The following is an 18783-nucleotide window of genomic DNA, read 5'->3' as shown; positions in this document are numbered from 1 at the left end:
ATGAAAGGAGAACATGTCTCTAATTTACACATTAGCTAAAAAAATAACAACCAGAAAATGGCGGGGGAGGGGGGAGGAAGGGGGAATGGAGAAAAGGACTTAACTTATTACACAGTGTGAGATGTGGAAAAAGGCTTTTGTCTGGCTGAAATGTCTATGACCAGTAGTGGTTTGGTCTGTTGTGTTATAGCAAGACCTTTGCAGTCCTCTCCCTTCATGGAGGTACAATGGAGATGGCTATTCAGAGCAGTTCCACCAACTACTGAGGCAGCTGCTAACCAGGGAAAGCACAAGAAGTCATGTAGAGGCTGCAGGGATCTGGGGAGCAGGGCGCGTGTTGGCCCTCAACACCCCTCTCCATGGGGCGGACAGGGAGGCGAGTGTATTGTGAACTATGTGATGTTGCAGCGCATCCCTGCGGAGAGGAGGGCTCCCTTCTCTCCGTGTTCCTTGCCGAGGTTTTAAAGGATTGGGGGGGGAAATGTGATTGTCAGATTTCTTGAGATAATAGGGTCTTGTGCCTGAGGGACCTCGGAAATAGGGATACTTGCTACTTGTCTGTTTGTAAGTAAAGGATCTGCCTTGCCGGTGGGTCTGCAGGGGCAAAGCTTGTGTTTTATCATCCTCTAAAATATCAGGAGTATTGTAAGAATTGGCTTGCATGCCCTAAGAGAGACTACCTGAGTACTTGCCTGTGGTGAACCCACAGCTCATACTCTGATTATCATACCCTGCCAGTGTTTTGCAATTTGTGGTTCCTGGAAAGCCAGTGGTCTGTAAAATTATCAGAAGGTAGTTTGTGGACAGTAGCTGAGGAAGGAAAAAAAGATCAAAAGCTTATGTGACCTCATTGTCCACAGAAGGAAGCAAATAAAATAGGAGGAAAATGAATGTCCATCTACTTAAAGTTTAAGCTATTTTTCATTTGGTTATGGTATTGTGGCAATACTGTAAAAGAACAAAGATGGATTCCCCTTCCCCCTGCCCTCCGCCCTGAAGGTTAGGTGGTCACTGGATGCAAGAGATAAGAAATGGTGCTCTAAAGGATCTCTTTGCTACTGTGTGTTCCTATGGCTGTGAGCAGCCTTGACGCAGGCTGGGCCTTGCTGGCTGCTGTTTATGTGCAATGGCCTTTGGGTGTGATGGGAACTGTCATCTTAGCCCCTGCAGACTCATGAGGTGCTTCCAGGGGGAGAAGTACAAATCAGCCTAGTGCTTGCCCACCCTTGGGCTCATAGTAAGGCATTACAACAGGACAAGAATTTCCTCTGGTAACATGGACTATGTTTGTGTCCCCAGGCAAGTCTGGATCTGCTCTTACTTTGTAGAAGGAGCTGGTTAAGCCCCAAAGGCAGGTTTTTCCCAGGGTTGTCTGCTCCAGGGTTTTCCTTCCTTTTGTGCTCCCAAACAGGAAAGTAACTCTTTAGAGCCATGCCCCGTTCTGCTGTAAGCTAGCCGTTGCTTCTGCTCCTGGTTTACTTCAACATCTGAGCCCTGTTTGCCTCCCTTTTGTGGCCCCACAAGTCCTTTCTGCTGCCACGGCCCTTTGCCTGCCAGCCTTGGGAGGATCTGCTGCCCTTTCTCCGTGGCAGTAACGGCTGCTGGAGTTTGGGCACCCCAGGCTCCAGGTGAAGCCCCTTGCAGAGGATCGTCCATGGTACGAACACTCTTGCTCTGCCCTCAGTCCAGCGTTGTGTGTAGGCGCTGCTATAACAGGGCAGAAGTCAGCAGGCAGATCAGATGGCACTTCGTACCTTCGCTTCGTTCTCCTCGTGTGATCTGCTGGTGGTGTAGCCATTGCTCATCCTGGGAGCGAATGTTCAACATGTAGTGTTGCGCTTTTAGAATGGTAGTGACATCTTCCCTTGCTTGTTCCCTGAAATGAAAGGTTCTCCCTAAGCAGAGAGGAGGCCCTTTCTGCAGCTGGAGAGCTGGAGCTGCCTCTGGAGCCAGTGAGGACGGGCAGCCTTTCACCGCAGAAGTGGCTCCAGCACTGAGGCAATACAACATCGGGACCAGAGCTAGCTGTGGCCTTGCGGATGCTGATCTTGTGCCAACTCCTGGGGTGTCAGTGCTGGGATGCATCGGCGAGCATGTCTTGGACTTGCACCAGGGTCAAAGAAAGAGACTCCAAATTGCAGCTTGTCCCATAGCCGTGATCTTGTCCTTGTCAGGCAGCTGCCAGTTCTCTGTCTGTTCCTGATTAATCCTCTCCCAAGGGGATGCTGACCAGCACATCCCAAAGCAGGATGGGAGAAGGAAAGGGATAAATCGGATATTGAGGCAATCTTACTCTCTAATTTTTAACCCATGCTGGCACCCTAATGCAAACAGGAAGGCTGCAGGAGTTTGGACAGGGATCAGTAGACCTGACTTACTGCTGCGCAGAGCAGAACCAGTATAATTATGGGCAAATGGACATAATCACAGAAATAGCTGTGCTCTGATGAGGGATGGGCTCTTTCCCGAGAGCTTCTAGCAGGAGTGGTGGCCAGCTCTCTTCCCTTCTTACTCCTGCCTGCGCTTTCCCTCAGCTCGGCAATGAACTTTGCCACCCCTGAACGCCTGCACCTCTCACAGTCATTGGAACAGGATCTGGGGCATCACCAAAGCAGGTGGAGGTTTTCCCGTGGGAGGCAGGGAATTAAAATCTTCATCTAACAATTGGGAGAAACTGAGGGACAAAAGCCATATCTGCTAAAAGCAACCTCGTCAATCTGGTGGCAAACATTACCTTCTCCGGATGCACGAGGCTTGCAAATCTGTCTCCAGGTGCTCACTGCTGAGCGCACAGTTAGTGTCCCCACCTGCAAACAGTAACTTGAGTGACTTGCCAAGCATGACACATTGGTCTGGCCCACATCCCTGTGGTCAGGTCCTCCTGGATCACAGTCCAGGCCTGTAGTGGTGGGACTGTCCTCTTCTTCCTGCCTTGGTTGCAACAAGCTTCATAGGATGCCAGGGACTCTTTGCTCCTACCTGGGAGAGCAGCAGCTCCTGCCTGTGCTCAGGACAGGGCATGGTCCCCAGGCCATGGGTGAGCTGGCACGTGTGCCGGGGGCAGCAGCTGCACAGGCAGCCTGACCTTACTAGCACTTTCACCATTTTCCCTGTTGCTTGACCGTCCCCATCGGCCATCCCCATTTCTTCTGCTGCTGGCCCTGGGTCTGGTTCATGCTTCTTTGCTGTCTTTCCTTGTCCCCCACCTGCATAAGACTTCTGGTGCAGAGCAGCGAGGCTTGGGGCTAAACCCCACCATCCCCCCCATGGCCCTTGTGGAGCCACCTCCACCATCCCTGGGAGCTTTGCTTCCCAAGCGGCTCCAAGGCGCTCCCAGCCCCAACGGGCACAGGGGGACTCCACCAGTGTCCGACTGGTCCTTTGGAGAGCTTCAGCCATGCGTGTGTGGAGACATTTTGTCTGAGGGATGAGGCTAAATCTAGGCTGGTGTAAAACCCCTGAACAGCAGCTCCGGCACCAGCTGCTCTGATGAGCTGATGCACTCATTTCTGAGCTGAGCTGATGTAGAGGCAGCCCCTGTGCACAGGTGTCGGGCAGGGGAACAGGTGCCAAGTGTGTGGCCGGTGGGGAAATTCTTGCTGGTGCCATGCGAGGTTAGAGGAACACTTGGGGTTTCCCCTTCCGTTCTATAAATGGTTTTTGTGAAAACAGGTTTCTTAACTTAGGTTACAACAGCGAGGGCTAAATGAGCTTCACTGTAAGGAGGAAGTTAGCAGTGACACACAAACTGGAATTAAATCGTGGCTAGATTAGGCAGGAGATGAGGCTCAGGAATGCAGCCTGTCCCCGCAAACTATGTTAAAGGTCTTCTCCTGGCCACACTCAAACCTGTGTCTGATGCCTGGTGGGATGTCTGCTCTCCTGCAGGGGGGTGAGGGCTTTCCCAGGGCTGCCAGGGAAGGAAGTGCAATGACTGCTATTAAACCCTCATCCCGTGTCATATGAAGCAGTAGCGCTCCTGTTTTGGGGTAGGGTGCTTGGTCCAAGCTTGGCTTCCCGGAGAGCTGCCTCCCTCTTGGCTGAGGACACAGGAGGCATCTTGCCAGGCTCTCCTGCAGCTCGGTGAGGGTGGGGGAGTCCGGGACACGGGGAGCCCGGTTCCCGCTGCTGGTGGGAGCACAGGAGTGCCTGCTCGCTTGCTCCCCACTCCAGCCAGCTGGGTTTAATTTTAGAAACACAGTGCTATCTTGGGGCATCTTTTTCCACGGAATGCAAGTCTTTAAGTAAATAAATAACAGCTTTGTGGAGGTGGAATGACAGCCCGTAACCGCACTGCAAAACACGCACCAAGCGAGTCGAGCCCTGTTTCACTTGCATGTGGAACTACTTTGTACAGATACAGTGGCTGCACCGCCTCCTTCCCCTCCTTCAGCCCCCTCCAGAGCTGGCCATGTGCATTGATTAAAAAGAAATAAAAACACCTTGAAATACCAGTCTTGGAGAAGTAGAAATGAAAACCCCTGCAGCTGCTGGGGTTCAGCTAGAGTTCTCTGGCGTTGGTTTGCAAAAGCTATGGTTTACCGGTGATGGGCTAAGTGTTACTGGCCATGCCTTTGCTGCATCTGGGACATCCCAGAGGGATGTGCTCTGAGGCATCCTCAGTGGGCCAGGAGGGAAATAGCAGGCTATAAAGATGAATGCAAGAAACTTGTGTTTAAATACCCCTCCCAGTCTGGCTGGCCAAGAGCCTTCTGCACGCTGTTGCGTTGCTTATGGCTGAATGTCCTGGGTGTGTCCGTCAAAGCATGTTTGCTGGCTGGAAAATCCCGTTAAAGCCATTTTACCAGAAAAAGAGCCCGTTTTCGCTGCTCAGGTCCAGCAGCTCTGAGATGCCTGCATGGCATCTGTTGCATAAGCTGCTGGTAACGCTGTCCGCCTGAGTGAGCAAGATGAGCTCTTCTAAAGCTCCCAGTCAGAGCAAGACCTTGCCACAGAGGCCTTCTCTGATGTAGGAACTTCAAAGGTGCACCTAAATCTGTAAGATGGAACAAATGGTGTCAAAATCACCCAGACTGCTGGCTACTTGCTTTGATCTACTCCCGCTGTACATTTCCGCTGCTGCTGGGACAAGACGGTAGCTGAGATGACGGGACACTGCGCTTATAAGGAAATCAAGTCAGGAGCATCCATCGTGGGTGCATTAGGAGTTGGCAGTAACACTTCTGGGTGTCTCCTCAAAGCCCAAGGGGTGGCTAGACCGTACCTAATCGCGGAGTTATGAGTGAGCTCTGGCAATGGTCTTTGTAGAGAGCGGGCTTGAAATCAGTGTCTGTAACTTGGAAAAAGCATCATGTGGCACCCGGGTGCTGCATGCAGACAGGAGGCTTGAAGAGGTTTTGCTTTGGTCTTTCTCTCATAAGATGACAAGTTTATCGTGTCCTTTTTCCTATAGCCCTTGGCAGGAGCATTTCTGGGCAAGACTCTGCTAGTTTTGCGTGTTTGTTCAGGGCTGGTTGTAGTATTTGGATTCACTGCAGGGCCTGGGGGCTGCCAGCTGACCCTCGGCCTTGCTGGTGGCTTCCCTTCCCTGTGGGCTGTGAGGGTGGGAAGATTTTCCATGTGGTGTGGTTCCGCCTGCTCCTGCTCTGCAAACTACCTGGCCAAGCCGTCTCCTCTTCTCCTTGGCCACAGCCTGCTGCTTCCACTGATACCACAGGTCTGGAGAGAATTTTATTTTATTTTTTGTAAACCCTAGTGAAGGCCCTCTCTTGTGGGGCCGGGCAAGCTCTGCCCATGTTCTCCATAAGCCTGGGATCAGATCGGCCCTGGCAGCAGCTCGTCTTTTCCACTGATCCCAATTAAGATTCAGTCTTGGCAGGCTGGAGCCTTTTGAGCTGCCAGCTGCAATAGGAGAGATGAGGCTTCAGGGGCAGCAGAAATTATTCCCTTCCCTCAGCTCTGCTCATTTCTTGGATCTGGGCTGAGGATGGCCCCAGGAGTTGATCTGCAGAAGCCACACAGAGCTAAAACATTTCCATTCAGCGTCAGGCCCAGGGTGGGGAAGCGCAGCTCTCCGAAGAGCAGAAACTGTGGGTGGCAGCTGGGGGGGGCGGCGGGAGGGGAGGGGAGGGGGTGGGGTGGGATGGAGGGAGGGAGGATGCAGCCCCACGCACTGCCTTGAGGCAGCAGCAGTCCCAGCCTCGCTGGAACGCTGTGTGTGGGGAGGCTTGAGTGCCGGAATGACCCTGTTAATGAAATGGGAGTTCATTAAGGTCTTGGCAAGTGGCAGTAATGGCAGGTCAGAGCTGCGCAGCCGAAACCCTTCTCTCCCAGGCCCACAGGAGCAGATGCTACCGGCCAGGCCTCTGCCTGGTGGGACGCTGCACAGCTCCGCTGATGTTGATGGAGCTGTGCCACAACGTGCACCAGCTGGTAACTGGCCTAGGGCAGGACTAATGGAGTGGCTGTGTATCTGATAGCATGTGTTATTTTTCCAAGCATAATATTAACAAAACTTCACAGTTGCCTGACCCTTCTGCTGTCTCCTCCTCTTCCTCCCCCGCCTCCTGTCACTCCTCCTGTCACACTGCAGCCAAGCTGCCCTTGACATTGGAACTAGAAACTTTGCTTTTGCTGGCCTTGTGTCCTTTCAGCTGTGCACCCTGGAAGTATCATGGGTATAGAAGAGCGGGTTTCTGTTCCATTTATTTAAAGACTAAATCCCTGCAGGAAGAGCTTAGTAGTACTGAGAGTTTCTGGTTTTGAGCAGGTTCTCCAGAATTTGAGGATAAGCTCTATGTTCTCTCTGTTGAGGCAGCAATTGTCTCTGTAATACTGTTGCTAATCGGGGGTTCTGGAAGCAACCCTTGAGCAATAATGAAGCGTGAAGCTTTGTTCCATGGAGCAAGTGGTGTGTGGATGGCACCTCGGAGAGCCACGGACATGCCGTTGCAGTTGGGCTGTGAACGTGAAGCTGAGCAATGCCCATTTTGCCGCGCAGCTCTGCTCAGAGCAAGGCTCAGCAGTGTCTCTGGGCATGTGGCCCTTCAGGTAAACTTGCACTCAGCTGCACTTCACCACTGTTATTTTGAGGACTCTTTGCTCCCCAAAGGAGCAAACAGGGTAAGTACAAAAATAGAGATGCTAAACTGAAAGCTTTCTAAAGATGGCACTGGCAGCGTGGAGGGACAGAGGACAGTAGAGCTAGCTGCATTTCTCTCAGCTACTGCTGCATAAGCTTGTGACCAAAATGAGAATTTGCTCTTATGACAGGGTGCATTGAGCTCACCCAAAGTCCTTCAGGCCCAGCATATGAAAAAGGATTTGGCCGCTCCACCCTGTGCTTTTCTGGGGAGCGTGCCAGACATCTTAGGGGTTTGCCTGCTATCATCGTGGCTTTGCAGTGCTCTGCAGATCCACTGGCTTTTGAGACCTAAGTTGAGTCTTTAACCTGAAGTCTCAAAAAAAGTGAAAGCCTAGTCAGGCCACTGCAACCAGCAACTCCTCCGACTGTTTCTAGGTTCCCTAAAATGCTAAGCTTCTCTTGGAGCGAGGCTCTAGTAAGTGGAGGGAAGTGAACTGTGTTTTCATTTAACTAATTAGCAGTACTGTGTCCTGGCCAAAGCACACACAATGGTACAGCCATTTTTAAGCTGTTACATGCCTGCAAAACTGCTGCTGAGCCAGCCAGAAGGAGCTGCAAACTAGTGAAGGGCCAAGGAAGGGGTGGGACGAAGGGCCAGATTCTGTTCAGTCAAATTCCATGTAAAGCTGAGTAACATCAGTGACTTAAAGAGAATTACTGCAGGTCACCCGTGGCTTAGAATAGCTAAAAAATTCATCCCCTTTTTAGTGCTCAGCTGTTGTTGCTTTTAGAGTCTGGGTTTGAGTGATTCCCATTAAGTAGAAGAGGTTCTTTCCTAAGGTATTTCAACCTGCATCTTCCCTCTATTCCCTTCCCTTCTTACCTCAGCACTTTCTGAAAGCACTGCTTTTGACATAGATTTAATCTCTTTAAGAATACTTAGTGACTACCTTCTGCTGGCTTCTCCTTTATATGTCACATCCAATTTTTTCCAGGGCAGTCTGAGGGTGTGGTAACTAGCCTCAGGATGTGGCCATTAAGGAAAGACAGGCTGAGCTGCCACAAAAGACGCAGGCTGGATTAGCAGTGAACAGAGAGTAACACACAAATGGGACATTAGCTGGGACAAGTGAGAGTTCCCAGCATGCAAAAGCTACATTGCATGTGCATTTTGAGGGCTGCTGTGATCTGCAGCATTTGCATTCGTGCTGTGTTCGGCAGGCACAGTGTTAGAGGTGTGACTTGTGCTCCTATGGCACCCTTCAAGAGAAGGGGGTGGTGGGCCTGGTGCTTTACAGTGTTTCTTTTGGTTAAATCTTCAAAAACCTAGTTCCAAATTAGGAAGCAGCTCCTAGAAAAAGGATGTAAAGCTTTGTGCTGTTGTCCCAGGATCAGCAGCATTTGCAGGCTATACCTGGAGAGAGACAGACAGACCGTCCAGCAGTACAGCTGCTGTCTCTGCGCTCTTGCAGAGCACCTGCTGCTCTGCCCCTGCGCTGAGGCGCTTGGCTTCTGTGGGGCTGGTGACAGTGAACAGCTCAACCAACTAAACTTCCTCAGGTAGGAACAGGCGTTCTTGATAGTAGAAGAGGTGAGAGCTTGCCTGGAAGTTCAGAATGGAACCGAATAGACTTATTTGTGAGTCAGGAGGGATGGGCATCTATTACAGGCACTTCCCCGCACCTCAGTTTCAGTGCGTGGTCACTCGGAGTAAGGAGGAGAGCTCTGGAGGCACCAGTTCCTTATGTTACTCTGCAGCACAAAGCAGTGCTGTTATACTCATCCACTGACTCAGAACAGGCACATGGGAGAAGCTGGGATAATGATAAGTGATGATAAATTACGATGCTGAGCCTACAGGATTACTCAGTTTAAGAACGAACAGCCAGATAGAGATGAGTTTCACTCAACAAAAAAAAAAAAAGAAATAACAGATTCCTTATAGTAATAAGTTATTGTGACTGATCCCTTGCTAATTGCTGACTAATCATTGCAACTTACAAAGTCTGTCTTGTTGCTTGTCCTGAGTTAACTATTTATAGAAGCTTGTGCATTAAAACATAGATGTTCCTTTGAATAAAAAGGTATTCAAAGTAATGCAAAGCATACTCCATTACAACTAGTATTTATTAAAAATGCAGTGGACACAAAAAAGCAAGCCTTCAAAAAGTAGCCCGTTCATCAACATCTATTACACCATTGCCCACCCAGCACCCCGGAAACATACAGTGCTATCAGCTCATTTCTCTCACAAAATGTTCTGTTGACTCATCCTTGGTTCATTATCTATAAATGTGCACAGCTTCAAGACTTGATAATGTTACATGGGCATGAAATGGCACCGAAGTCTGTTTGCCCAAGCTTCCAGCCACTCTCAACCCAAGAAAGCAGTGAAATGTGCGTAAGTAGTAAGATGTGCGTGGCAGTCATGCGTGCGCTCTGTAGTCCCTTGTATGGTCTTGAGTCCTTTGTGTGAGCTTTACAGCATGACAGCAAACTTCTCAGAAGTCAAAGAATCATATGCCCCAAAGCATCATTTTATTACTACTGAGTATGTCTAGTTTCCTTTTAGTCTTAAAAACTATCCAGAGACTGGGTGAAGGCAGGGTGTGTTGTGCATGGTGGGGGGAGTTAGGTGCTTGTGTAAATCAGTTAACTTAGCAGGTTACACACATGCATCCTTTTCTTGGCAATTTATTTCCATGCTAGCTAGGGAAATGTTTGCGCTATTGGCACAGCAGCTCCACAGATGAACAAGGTCTCGTATTTGCAGGGTCACCTGGGATTGGTGCTCAGTATGGCAAGTGCTAGGTACACTCCTAACTTACAGATCAGTGATATCAAGGGAATTGGGACTGTGACGCTAAATGTAGGTGTACAAGTGTCCATGGAGTTTGGGCACCAACCTTTCCAGACTCCTTCCCCTTTCAGCTATAGCTGCTATGTGGGTTGTTCTATGTGCCTTATCTCACAGTGACAATGAATAAAGAATCGAATTAATTCACCTTCAATGGAAAAAGTGCCTTCTGTGGTAACTAGTGTATGAGATTTGTAAAGGATAAGCAAAGACATTTGTAGTAAAACCTATTGCCTCCTCATCTTAGACTTTAAGTGAGCAGGCTGTGCATGACTGTGGTGTGTGCTTTACTGATGTCACAGTAATTTAACCTTATTTCATGAGAAGCAGCTCCTTTCAAAGTTTAAGATGCTTTTTCAGTAGCCTCTTTGATGTTATTAGAGCTGTCTTAACTCTCTGTGCGTATGGAGAGGGAGCACCCTGAATCATATGCAACTTCACATTAGCCATAAGCACTAGAAAACAAAAACCAAAGTTGAAAATACCCTGTTTAGAGCATTTAAATTAACACTTGAAAAGGATCCATCAGTGTTAACAAAACAATGTCGAGTAATTTCCTATCTTGGCTACTCAATTATCAAAGCTATTTAATGCTGCATGACTGTGGCCAGTGGTACAATTATGGGGATGCTTAAGTGCTCTGAGGCTGGAAGACTTCATGAAAGCAGATTAGAGAAATGTGCAGAAAAACACTCTGGCTGAGGCAACAGCAACTACCTTACTCTTCCAAGTGGCTACTAGCCCTGAAGTTTGTTTTATCTGTCAGCACTATGCAGGTTGCTGGTTACTAGGAGCTGCAACATAGGATTAAAAAATTGGGAGTCTTCTGGGGCTTGGTGTGACATCAATTTCTAAAGTCAGGGAGAGCTGACACCTACTTCTGTGCATGGCATAATTAAGCCCTTAAGCATGCAGACACAAGGCCTCAATGTATTTGAGTGCTAAGGTCAAAATGCTGGAACATGCTTCTAACATTGTAAAAGCTATCTTTCAGATCAGCAAAATAATTCTTCCAAACACAGAAATCCTCTGTTTCTACATCATGTTTCACAGAGTGCTCAAGGCACAGAGCTGGGCAGCTGCCATCTTCTTTTTCTTTTTTTGAAACTGATATATGGATATTTCCTACTTGCAGGCAAGGCAAGCAGGAGCAATGCAAAGGGATAGGAGCTGTGGCTGTTTGACAGTCACAATCTCTGCTGTATGGTAAGGTTCCCAAGCTACGTTCTTCTCACTATCACCTTCTAAATTCAACTAAGGGGGTTAGAGGGACAGATGGACAGACACAATTCTGAAATCTTAATCCTTGACTTAAAAATAGTTGCCAAATAACAGCACTTTCAGCACTTGCTTCATTTCCAGAGCTCACAGTTGCATGATGTGATGACAGCAGCTGCAAATATTTCACAGCAAGAAGGAAAAAAAAAACCCAACCAACCACCTCTGTGGTATAACTAGGAATCTTTGCTCAAGCTCATGGTGAGGACACTGAAATGGAGGTGTTGGCAGAATGGAGAAATCTGCCCTCTAAAAACCACACATGGTTAGCAACAGGGGTGAACACTGTTCACCCAGCAGTAAGCTGACAGGGTAAGGCAAAACTGGAGTTGTAGGGTTGTTGTGTGCTGTGGCTGCTGAGGCCTCCAAGTCTCCAGCCGAGCAAAGTAGTTCTGTAAGAGGCTGAACTTGAGCAGTGGTCACCTGGAGGGCTGGAGGTGTCTGGATATGATCTAGACCCTTAAGAAGTCTCCCCTCTGCCCACCCGTCTTACTAAGCAACTTCACCTCTTCAATCACAATGTCATGAGTAACTGCTTTGCACATGTCATACACAGTCAGGGCAGCCAGGCTAGCAGCTGTTAGAGCTTCCATCTCTACACCTGTCCTCCCCCAGGTCTGACAGGAGCTGCGAATCACCACTGCATACCTCGCCTCATCCAGGCTCAGAGACACCTCAACATGGTTGAGGGGGATGTTGTGACACAATGGGATCAACTGGCTGGTCAGCTTGGCTCCCTGAATCCCTGCAATCTGGGCTACTGTCAGCACATCCCCTTTTTTCACCTGGTTCTGCCTTACCATCCCAAATGCCTTCTCACCCAGGCGGACCACAGCACCAGCAACAGCACTTCTTCTTGAATCTGGCTTCCCTCCAACATCTACCATTGTGGCCCGTCCTTCCTCATCAGCATGAGTCAAGTTGTCAGAGGCACAAGGTACCTCAGTGCAAGTTCCCAAATCCTGGGTACAGAATTCAGATCCTGGACTTGCCTCTTTGGACTGACAGTCCACAGAAACTTGGCCAACAGGAGAAGCCTCAAGGCACTTTGTGTCAAACGTGGAGCTTGGGTTCTTCTGGAAGACACAGCAGCCTCTGAGCTGGGTTTGTGGAATTCCTGTTGTTATGTGCCACTGTTGCTCTGGATGAGATCCTGGCAGGAAAAGTTGTCCTGTAAGCTTATTTTTCATTAATGCTTTTCCGATTTGTTTGGGTAAACTTGCTCTCAAAGTTAGCCAACGGCTAAACGTGTGGCCCCACTGCTTTGAATTTGGGGGATTCTGTAGGGCAGCTTGGCATAGTGGAAATGGCATCAATGCAGACTCTGGGGGAAAAAAAAAAAAAACTAACATGAGAATACATCTTACTAACTGGAAAGCTAAGCCTGCAGTAGCTGAGAACCCCGTCAGAGCACTGCTTGGGACTTTCTGTATTGCAAAACCTCAGTAAGCCTGAGAACATCCACTTTTTTCCTCAAGCTCTTTCTCTTCTCTCTCATCAGTTCCCTGCATTAGCTGGTTTGTTATTACAAACCCCAAGACTCAAAACACTTATTTCAAGGTCCCTGACAAGAAGAAACAACTTGCTTTCAAAAAGTATCAATGCATTTTGAGAAACAGCAGCCAAGAAAGCTTACAGGAACGTCAGTTCTGAAGAAAAGCAAGTCACAGCATCTCAGCATCCATTTGAGATTGTCCCAGTACCAATCTTCTTTTGAAAGCCTGGCAGGGTTACTAGGAAATTCTTGCACTTAGATTCTCAACTCTGCCTTTCCAAACATCATCTTCCCAGCACAGGCGGCTGCACTTCCTGCTTTCATCTCCTTCTGCAGGGAAGGGTCATGCCAGCACTTGAGGACAGCAGGGACCAGAAGCCCTGCATCTGCAACTGCACTGTCTACAAGCTCAGAGGGTGGCTCTGTGATGGGAACCTTACTTACTACTGCCAGCTCTTACCACATTAATGACAGCTGAAGTTTAAGCACTGGAAAAACCACGCTCCCCTCATTGACAGATAGATTTTAAATCTACTCAGAAGTATGTTCCAAGTCAGGCTGGCAGAGCTCCCAGCTGGCAGAGAGGTAGTAAGCCCTCCTGCCCCTTTTCACCATTTAATCCCTTGGTTTTGGCATGTGCACAGGGCTAAATGCCAAGTGTCAAGACAGAAGGAGCCTTTTTCACATAAAATAAGTGATTTGTTTTGTAAGTAAGTAAAGAGAAACTAGTAGAGAGGTAAGTGGCTAAGCCCTAGTTTAATAGCCTCATTGATAAGCATGTTTGTCTTTTTGTGGAGCTCCTGTTCTCTTCACTCTGCTTTGAGAAACTTGGAATTGGGTTTTGCTCAATACCACCTTCGGTAGCTCTGGTATTCAGGAACGCCCTTACTCATGAGTTTTGAGACTGCCCGCAGGTGAATCAAAGCAGCTTCCTGGCCCCTCTGCACCTTGCTGAGCTACCTCTGCTGCCCAGACCTACAGGTATCACCTTGGACTGTCCACATGACAGTAATGGATGCAGTGTGGACAAGGTATTAGTTGTGCCCCCTGCCTTCTTTTTTTAAAAACAAACAAACCAATCTCTTCCTTGTTAGTCCCAGCCTCTGCTGTAACAAGACTGATGCACTTAGCACCTTTTCTATCCAGAGCACCCTCCAAGCATTGATCTGAAAGTGCCTATTGCTTAAATCAACCATAGATTCCATGATTTTTTTTTTTTAAATCACTGCAATAATCAAAATTCAGGCAAAGGCCCTTTTTGATCTACAGCTGATGGCCTATCCACTAAAATTAAGAATCCTGCAAGTTTAGTGGTAGTGTGTTTACCCTCAGAGGGTAAATGGGATTAAATGGACATAAACGTTTTGAGTGCAGCATTGCTCTGCTTTAGAAGAGCACAGAAAATTCTCCTTATTCCTCCTTTCTTTCCCTCTCTCTTTATACATTGGGCCCTAACCTGAATGTTCCTTTTAAAATCCAGGAACTCAATGTACTCTGTTCTTCTGGATTCCTTGATTAGCTTAAAGCTGAAGCTAAACCCCTGGCAAGGTGTCTTGTCTTCAGGAGAAGCTAGACTGCAAAGGCAGACAAGTACTTACTTCCACAGGGTAAACACACATAGGTGGGAGCAAGGAAGAGAAATACTGTTTGCTCAAGTAGAGTGGTAAGTAAAAAGACAGCAACAGACAGTAATGCATGCACAGAATCTTTGCTTTTCCTGATAACCTACATTTTCTTCAAGTTGTACCTAGTCATCTCTATCTTCACCCAAATTGCTCATATACCTACAAAAACCAGATAATGGTTTTCTACAGCACTATACTTAACACAACTGAAACCATCTGACAAACTGCATCTCTTTACATTCTATTACTGCACCTGAAGTTTGATTATGTTAGTTACCAACTAGCACAACCTCAGGGCAGGGGGAAAGAAGGCAGGAGATACTTAAATTAAGGAGGAAATTCCCATAACTGAAGTGGACCTGTGAGGAGAACAACCTGCCAAAAGGAATATTTTGATTAAGGGAAATAGGATACAAGCCATATAGCAAAGGATCAGACAACAGCAGTGCAGGGAGGAAGCCAGGTTTGGCTTACTGGGACTAGCAAAACCAATTAGTGATTTCCACAGGATTCATTAAGTTTCATTAAATTAATTCCATACACCACCACCACCCCCCCCCCACTGACTGCTTGCACGCCAGCATTATTTGAAGTTTGTAAGTAATTCAAAACACAATTAGGAAATCTCCTAATGATTCCCCATGTGTCACAGTGGGATAGTCTTCGCTCATCTCTACTCTCTCCACTGGTGCGGTAACTGCCAGCACTTAAGTCTCGAAGGAACATGGAACAGCTGGGGGAGGACCAGGACAGGCTGCCTCTTTTACTATATGTCAGACAATGTTAAAACACTTTTCAAAAGGAAATTGGATGGATCTGATCTGTAGACATGCAAACATTGCTCTGAATGCTAACTTTGGAGTATGGGGATTCTTTCAAAGGCATCTTGAAAAATTATGTTAGGTCCCAGTGAGCTGTCAAGAGTTTAATATAGTACTTTTCATCTTAAGAAAAACAGAAAATTTTTTCCTCATGCAGCAAGTCAATACACTCTTTAAACAAAGGGTCCTCTTTCCCCTTCTCCTGGAAGACAATGCAGCAGTAGCCAAATAAAAAAGAGCAAAAGCAAACTGAGAGACAATCTTGTGCCACTGAATCCATTCACTTTAAAACTCAACATGGAAAATGATGGCCCTTTAAAGGGGGGCATCAAATGAAAAACATTCCCAGTGAAAACCTATATTAAAAGAGCTCTGTAAATCCTATTTCCTAATAAAGGAAACAGAAGCACAAGCACTAGGGTCTTGGTTTAAAAAAAGAGCAGTTATTATCACCTGTAGCAAAGACCTGCAAATCAGTGCATCTTACCCTCCCCAAGGGTACCTGTTTTAAAAGCTGTGTTTTAAGCTACACACCAGCTAACCTGCTCCAGAGCATCAATGGGAGGATGAGAGTTTGGGTTTGAAACATGCAGCAATGGTGGAAGAGGTGAACATTATATTTTTCCCCCTTGTTGATAAGGAACAACTTCCAATTAATCTCACAATACTAACTCTTGCAAGCATTTCTTAAGTCTAAGGAAGGAAAAAGGTATTTGGGAAGCCAACTCTCTTACAAAACAGGGAAACATAGGCATGGAGGAGGTAAAACCACACTGAAGGAGATGTGAAAAATCAGTAAGAGAACCCCAGCAGTGCCACACCACTCATGGCCAGAGCTTCAAGCAGAAGGGAGAGTTAGCGAACACCTTCAATAGACACAAGGAGAAGCCAGCCATAAGGCTGGCCAAATACCAGATACTACAGTTTTCATGGTTATGTTCTGAGACTTTGCAGCAGTAAGAGGACATTTCAAAAGAATGAAACCCCAAGTTTCAGATTCTGAAGTGAAGAAGTAGCGAGGTGGGAAAAGTTGCATTTCTGTCCAGTTACTGGCTCTACGTATTACAATCCTTTACATTTATATGGCAATTTGGTCAATTTCATAAAACTCACCCCAAGCTGCCTTTATTAGTTACTATACAATTCTTGTTAAGTACAAAGGAAGCAGATAGAATTATGATAGGACAGCTAGTGATCCCTTTGGACAATGTAATGAACTTCCAAAATTAGAGAAAACAAAACCAGTGCTATCAATCAGAAGATTGGGTAAGGCTTGGTAGGGTCATTAAACCTTTCCTCCGCTTCCACTTCAGAATAATTTTAACCACAACTGCCTTTTAAGAAACCCATTTCTTTGCCTAAACCTAAGCCAGAACCGAACACAAGTTAGACTTAAAAGCCCAATCCACTCTGCTCCCCCACAGACAAAAACCAAACAAAATCACGGTATGTTTATTACGTACTGATTTGTCACCCACCAATCAGGATCATTGGCCGGTTTTTCATCTGGGAAATGTTAAACATGCCTAGAAATAAAATAAGGAACACATAAAAATCCTAGCTTTTTAGCTTTTAAGTCATACATATGGGTTTATATATTTAGTTTTCTGCTCTTCACAGTGCAACCTGCATGCTAGGAAAACCAAAGCTCAATAAAGACCGAGGGAGCTGGAGGAGAGGGAATCTAGCATGGTATTATGTAAAACTATAGCATCCAGCATCTCTAAGCATCCAGCTGCTATGTGTCTATCACACTGTAGAACCCTTTCCCAGAAAGCTTTCCGTAATCTGAATTACAGTCTACCCACTACAGAATTCAAACAACTCGGGACTATCTTGTTTCTTAACAATAGCATTTAACTGTACTAGTTCTATGGATAAGCTATTAACAGTGTGCCAGTTCAAAGAAGTCCAATCACAGAAGGCCCCAAGGACAATACTGGGATTAACACAAATTGGAAGGAGAAAGACAATGTGAGGTAAATGGTGCTGATGGCAAAATGCCTTTACTACAGGGGAAAGCACTCTTCTTCCCCCCCTCACCTTTCCCAAATCAGAAATTCAGAAATGAATGGTCTAAAAGAAAAGGAACCAGTCCCTCCAGCCCTTCCCTTATGTTTACAAGGCGCTATTTTATCTAGGTCAGACCAATGTACTTTGCAAGTTAGGCTACGCTCAGATTTAAAAGCTTCCTTTAAATTTGTTTTACACATCACGAAGAAAGAGGCAAAACCAACTGTTAGTAATCTGGCAGAATCTCCAAGAGAACAAAAGGGCCAAATCATATTTTTAGCGTAAAGGGTCCTATTCCATGATCACAAAGCCAGTTCATGTAAAAGAGGTCAGCATTCCCAGCTGCAGCCAGATTATGAAAATATGGTTCAGTTCGGATGTGACTGAAATATAGTTTATATCAATATAAATGCAGAAGAGACTAATACAGCCTGAGGATGTGACTTGCATCATCATGGACCTTGTGTCGTGACCTTATGCAGAGCACTAGATGAGTGGCTACAAACTTCTGCATACTCAGAGATTTGTCACTTCTAGAAACGTGTTAATGCAGTAGTTGGACCCACAGCTCAATTTAGCTTTACTACTTATTTTACAGCAAACGAATTTTAAGAAAAAAGGGATCCAGTACAACTCCATCAGTTTTTGCTTAGCTTTACACTTTGCTGTTGTTATCGTGAGCAGTGGTATTTGTATCCATTTGAAGACAAAAGTCAGTCTGAAAGACTTTTAGGTGGTCTGGATTCTAGCTCATGTGCAAGGTTAGAAGACTCAAAACTGACATCCAAATTTTGGAGTAACTGCAGGACTTGTATGTTATGTTACCAGCTTTCTACCAGACAATACTCTTATCAGATGTGAAAATTCTTCCCTTAGTTAATGCAGCTTCATTCAAGCAGCTTTTCCTTCTTTCCTTCTCCTGGCAAGTCAACGCATCCTACAGCAGTACCAGGACATTGTTTTCCCCAGTCACTGCTGTTATTTCTCAGGTACAACAGACATACCAGCATGCTGTTTCTTTTTTCTGCCCACTGCTGCTCCAATGATTTGAACCAACTCTTCCTCTGAGGCGCCCGACCGTAGCTGATCTCTCAAGGACACTTCTGAATTCCCAAAAAGGCACACCTGCAGCCAACCCAAGGAAACAAAAGAGGAGAAATGAGAAAGAAGACAATAAATAGCTTTTACAAGTATGTCATACTAACCTCAGAGTAAAGAGTTTTGAAGAGGCCTGTCCTACTGAAGAAAGAGAACATTTATGGAGATTGTTTTCTTTATCTCTCTTCATGTACACACACACACAGACAGCCTGGGATGTTTATGTAACCTAAGCTCCTTGGGCCCTTAGGCTGCCTCGGTCATCTGACATTAGACAGCAGCACAGCTGTTGTCAATATCAGGTGACAATGCATAAGTGCCAATTTTTAATTGAAAACTTCAATTTTCCCCCAGAAACTGCCAGTTTCAACGTGGCAGGAAATGGTTATTCCCCCCCTTTTCTACAGCCGTTGAGCAAATGTACAGGCTGCTCTTGAAGGAGAAGAGTTGCAAGAAGATGTTTGGTGAAACAAGACAAGATCCTTGTGGAACACAAAAGCCAAGGCCTCACAGCTGCTTGGATCTTTTTTTTTTTTTTTTTAACAGGAAAT

General features: G+C 46.6%; 1 protein-coding gene across 6 annotated transcripts in view; it reads right to left on the bottom strand.

The window, feature by feature from the left end:
- Window positions 1-11597: 11597 nt before the first annotated feature.
- MOCS1 (molybdenum cofactor synthesis 1) overlaps window positions 11598-18783 on the bottom strand; it is a 29306-nt gene continuing 22120 nt past the window's right edge. For 4 of the 6 annotated variants that reach the window (XM_075707250.1, XM_075707246.1, XM_075707248.1 and 1 more), the window contains 3 exons: window positions 18139-18259; window positions 16600-16647; window positions 11598-12504 (listed from right to left, as the gene is read on the bottom strand). In XM_075707250.1, the coding sequence (XP_075563365.1) occupies window positions 11633-12504; window positions 16600-16647; window positions 18139-18259 (1041 nt within the window). In that variant the 3' untranslated portion in view covers window positions 11598-11632. Of the gene's footprint in view, window positions 12505-16584; window positions 16648-18138; window positions 18260-18783 lie in introns of all 6 variants that reach the window. The other 2 variants (XM_075707252.1, XM_075707251.1) reach the window with 1 other exon arrangement.

This window comes from Pelecanus crispus, chromosome 3 (genome assembly GCF_030463565.1).
Source record: "Pelecanus crispus isolate bPelCri1 chromosome 3, bPelCri1.pri, whole genome shotgun sequence".
NCBI classification, from domain to species: domain Eukaryota; kingdom Metazoa; phylum Chordata; class Aves; order Pelecaniformes; family Pelecanidae; genus Pelecanus; species Pelecanus crispus.
This window is presented reverse-complemented; position numbering and strand designations above follow the sequence as displayed.